This window comes from Miscanthus floridulus, chromosome 8 (assembly GCF_019320115.1).
Source record: "Miscanthus floridulus cultivar M001 chromosome 8, ASM1932011v1, whole genome shotgun sequence".
Classification (NCBI taxonomy): Eukaryota; Viridiplantae; Streptophyta; class Magnoliopsida; order Poales; family Poaceae; genus Miscanthus; species Miscanthus floridulus.
In genome coordinates this window covers 156,148,195-156,152,077 of record NC_089587.1, presented here as the reverse complement: position 1 = coordinate 156,152,077, position 3,883 = coordinate 156,148,195, and the positions used below count along the sequence as shown (strand labels likewise).

The 3,883-nt window shown below is 40.3% G+C and overlaps 1 protein-coding gene across 1 annotated transcript; it reads right to left on the bottom strand.

The window, feature by feature from the left end:
- Positions 1-489: 489 nt before the first annotated feature.
- LOC136470052 (T-complex protein 1 subunit alpha-like) lies at positions 490-2,841 on the bottom strand. The gene is made up of 8 exons (XM_066468025.1): positions 2,745-2,841; positions 2,045-2,103; positions 1,900-1,959; positions 1,738-1,788; positions 1,546-1,641; positions 1,140-1,205; positions 655-717; positions 490-501 (listed from the first exon to the last, which is right to left on the bottom strand). The coding sequence occupies exons 1-8, from the start codon at positions 2,839-2,841 to the stop codon at positions 490-492; spliced, it is 504 nt and encodes a 167-aa protein (XP_066324122.1).
- Positions 2,842-3,883: the final 1,042 nt, after the last annotated feature.

Here is a 3,883-nt window from a genome sequence, read left to right as displayed (position 1 = left end):
ACATTGTGGTTGTTATAGGTGCAACCGTCTATTGCCACGATAAATGTTTGTTGCTATATCACATATTGCAACGCCAAATCATTATGTCGATAGTCCATATGGCAACGCCTTATTTGCTTCAAACAATAATTGCATGCCGAACAATATATGATGAACGAAACATTTAGACATCCATTAATCCAAAATATGCTTTGTTCATACAACTGAAACACATAAGGTATCCGACTTATAGTAGCTAGTTTGAACACATCAAAATGTAATAAGCTATGTCTAGCACTGTAGCAAAGGTTGGCTTGGCATTGACCATCCCATCACTTGTGCACTCCACTCAAACTCTATCTTGCTCCGACCAGTACTTGTACCTGCCGCTGTGGTAGCTACGAGTTGTGTTTGTGGCGGGCTGCTATCTTGGTTTTCCTGCAAATCAATAGATGGAGGGAAAATTAGGCCCCATACTAAGGACTATCATATGACAACATTAAACACTCTTCAGTTCTCAAACTACAAACAATGACTTTATGGATAAAAGAAATATAATGATCTCTACATTGTATGAGCAATATTGTGAACAAATTTTTAAGCATCTTGTACATGTTACGCTGCTACCTAGAAAATGATATATCACACTACTCAAGTGCATCTTGTACTAGTAACCTTATAACATGGCAGGTAACTATCCTTGGCACTTTTACCATGAGCTTTCAAAATATTGATGCTCTGAAGATCAGATAAAACCCATAGTTACAAGCTAAATTTATGAAAGAACTCAACAATAAGAATAATTAACACTAAACCTGGGAGATTAAAGAGAACAATAATACATGTTTAAAAGTTATTGTCCATGCACTACTAAGCATCCAATCATCAAGGTCTTTGACCCAGCATGGGCAGAAGGACCACCTAGGTGGTCCAAAGCAGTTCATGCTATAGTTATCATCAAACATCCTAATTGAATGTTTTGGTAGAGCACATTGTCCAGACAATAATATGGCAACAAGTACCACTACATAATACGTAAGCAGTGGAAAAGTAAATTGATCAATAGGATATCCTAGAGATGTCTTATTCACAACATAACAAATCCATATGATAGAATAGATTTAGTGGAACAGTGTTGTAACCAAACGTCATTGACTGACCTTGATTGGATACTTCACTTCTCCCTTGGCATTTGTAATCTTCACACCTTGAACTGCCTCGACAACCTAAGAAATAAAAGTTAGGATGACTTACATAGAATAGTTCAAAGCAATGCCAATAGGAAGGCAGTGAAACCATAGCTGTTAACTACTGGGATTAATTCTGTGAGGCAGAAACCATAACAGCACATTATTACTGATCTCAAGAGAATAAGAGCACAAATGTAGATAACCACTAAAGGCATGTACTTACTTTATGTTAAATAAATACAACTAAAACAGTCCTATGACTAAAGCATTTTACAGTTAGTATTCACACACGCAAAATTAAAGCAATACCAACAAGGAAAAATAAACCAACAAAAGAATCCCCTAAACTAAATGCTAAATGACCGTAGAAACCTACGATAGCAGCAAAGAAATCACTGTCAGTAGTGATCAATTTTGAAGACATGCTAGTTTTTGCAGAATTGATAAGGGAGTCTTTTCCAAGTTTATCAACCTAAAAATGTAGATAAATATTCAAATCAGTATGACAATAGGCATGGGATGGGACAGCATTCTTCTGAAATTTTCTTAGGAGACAACATTTTCTTACCTTGACTGCCAACTTTTCCACAACATATTTGTAGGCTTCACGCATAGCAAGCTGGTAGAATGTGAAGGAAAACATTCCAAAATGTCAACTATAGTAATCCTGCCACTGAATTGACCATTGAACATTCAAATGCTACTACAGCTTGTAGGATCGAAAACTCACCCTGTAGCCACTGATTATAGAGGTTGGATGGATCTTATTCTTCACAAGATCATTGCCTCTCTGAAACAGAACAGTGTGAGTGTATCTAAAAACTGGTTGGGAAATTGACAAGAGTGGGAAAAGGAAAAAGGAAAACATCTAATACCTTCAGCAACTCTGCTGCTATGATGACAACTGAAGTTGTTCCCTCTCCTACTCGACAGTCTGTTTCATAGATTCAATGCAGCCCACTGAACTCGACAGTCCCATGTACATTCAGATCACAATTGAGGGGAATGTGATCTCACCATTGTCCCATGTATCCTTGGCAATGTTAATCTAGCCATCATCATTCCATGAATGCAATCATGTTGATACTGTCTAGAGAGACTCAGTATTAATAGTAGTACAATCCAAACAAAAAAAGAAACAGAGATTACTGGATGCCATCTCACCTACAAGGTGTCCTAATAAAACCATTTAAATTGTTACAATCAGAAAACATAATCTATAATATCAGTTACTACATAGATAGATATATTACCATTTAAAGTAGCCTGATTGCAAATAGTGTTATGTGTGGACACAAAAACTTAAATTGTACATCCAATTCTTTCCGGACTAGCAAATGATGATTTATATGCGTGCAAAAACCTAAAGTATTTATAATCAAGTAGCAAACTATACTCTGCATGTGGGGATGGAGGAGGGTGCTAATCTGAGCAAATTGTCCACATTTACATAGAGATTTGAGCAAAATCTGGCACATGAGGGTGCTAATCTGAGCAAAGTAGCAAACTATACTCTGCATGTGGGGATGGAGGGGCAGCTTGCACCATGGGGTCAACAAAGTTGAGGGGAAGAACCTGCAGGGGTGAGATTGGCTGCCGGGCACCGAGACTGCCACATTCTCGTCCTCGTCCGATGGTACGGAAGGAACTCCCGCTGTCCACCAATCGCCATGGCGCTGCCACCTAGTGGTGCTCCGGGACGGACCAAGGGCTAGCTAGAGATGGCCGGGGTAGATCTAGCATTGGTGAACGAGCTCTTACCGCCGTGCCAGATCCGCTCACAGGGTCTCGTTCGCCAGGCCACCACCGGGCCGGGAGCACGCCTCCATCATGGCTTCTTCTGGTCACCAGGAGGGTGGTGGAGTAAGCCACGCCGACTTCCTATGATGCGCCGGGCGCCCCCCATGCCTGCGTCGCCGGTCGGTGGAGGGAGGGGAGGGGGCGCGGCGGTCAGTGGCGGAGGAGGAGATGGGGGTGTGGCGGCGCCTAAGGAGATGCGGTTGGTGGAGGGAGGTCTGTGGTGGATGAGATTGCGGAGATGTGGATGAGATTTAGGGCGCGGTTGCAACGACAAACCACACATGTTGTAACAAATTTAGTCCACTGCATTATAGGCACATATTGTAACCATTTTTTGAAAAGGTTGTAATACGACCCACCTATGACAACCAAATTAGTGGTGTTGCCATCATGTGGCGTGGCATTAGAGGTAGAACCTTGTAGTACCACTCGGCAAACTAGGAAAAAACACTCGGCAAAATAGAGACACTCGGCAAAAAACCACCACGTGTCCGTTAGTGGCACTCGACAAAGTAGTAAGTTTGCCAAGTGTTTTTCTTTAGCACTCGGCAAAGAAATAATTTTACCGAGTGTTTTTTTGCACTCGGCAAATAAATAAGTTTTTTTTCTTCTGACCCTAAAACTTTTTCTACTGTCCACATACAACATGTGGCACTCCATGTTAAGATTTGGTATATTTCTGGATCTGTTTGCTATATTTAATTAATTTATTGCATTTCAAGGAATATTTTAGTATAAGTCAAATTTGAACTGCAAGTGATTCAAATAATAGAATAAAATGAGTATAAAAATGCTATTTATGTTATTGAGTCCGGTGTGAGGCCTTACCCAGGAAATGAAAAGAAATTTCGAACATCTTGTTTAGGAAACATGATCACGAACATGTGGCCGAATGGTTTTTAAATTCTAAAAAA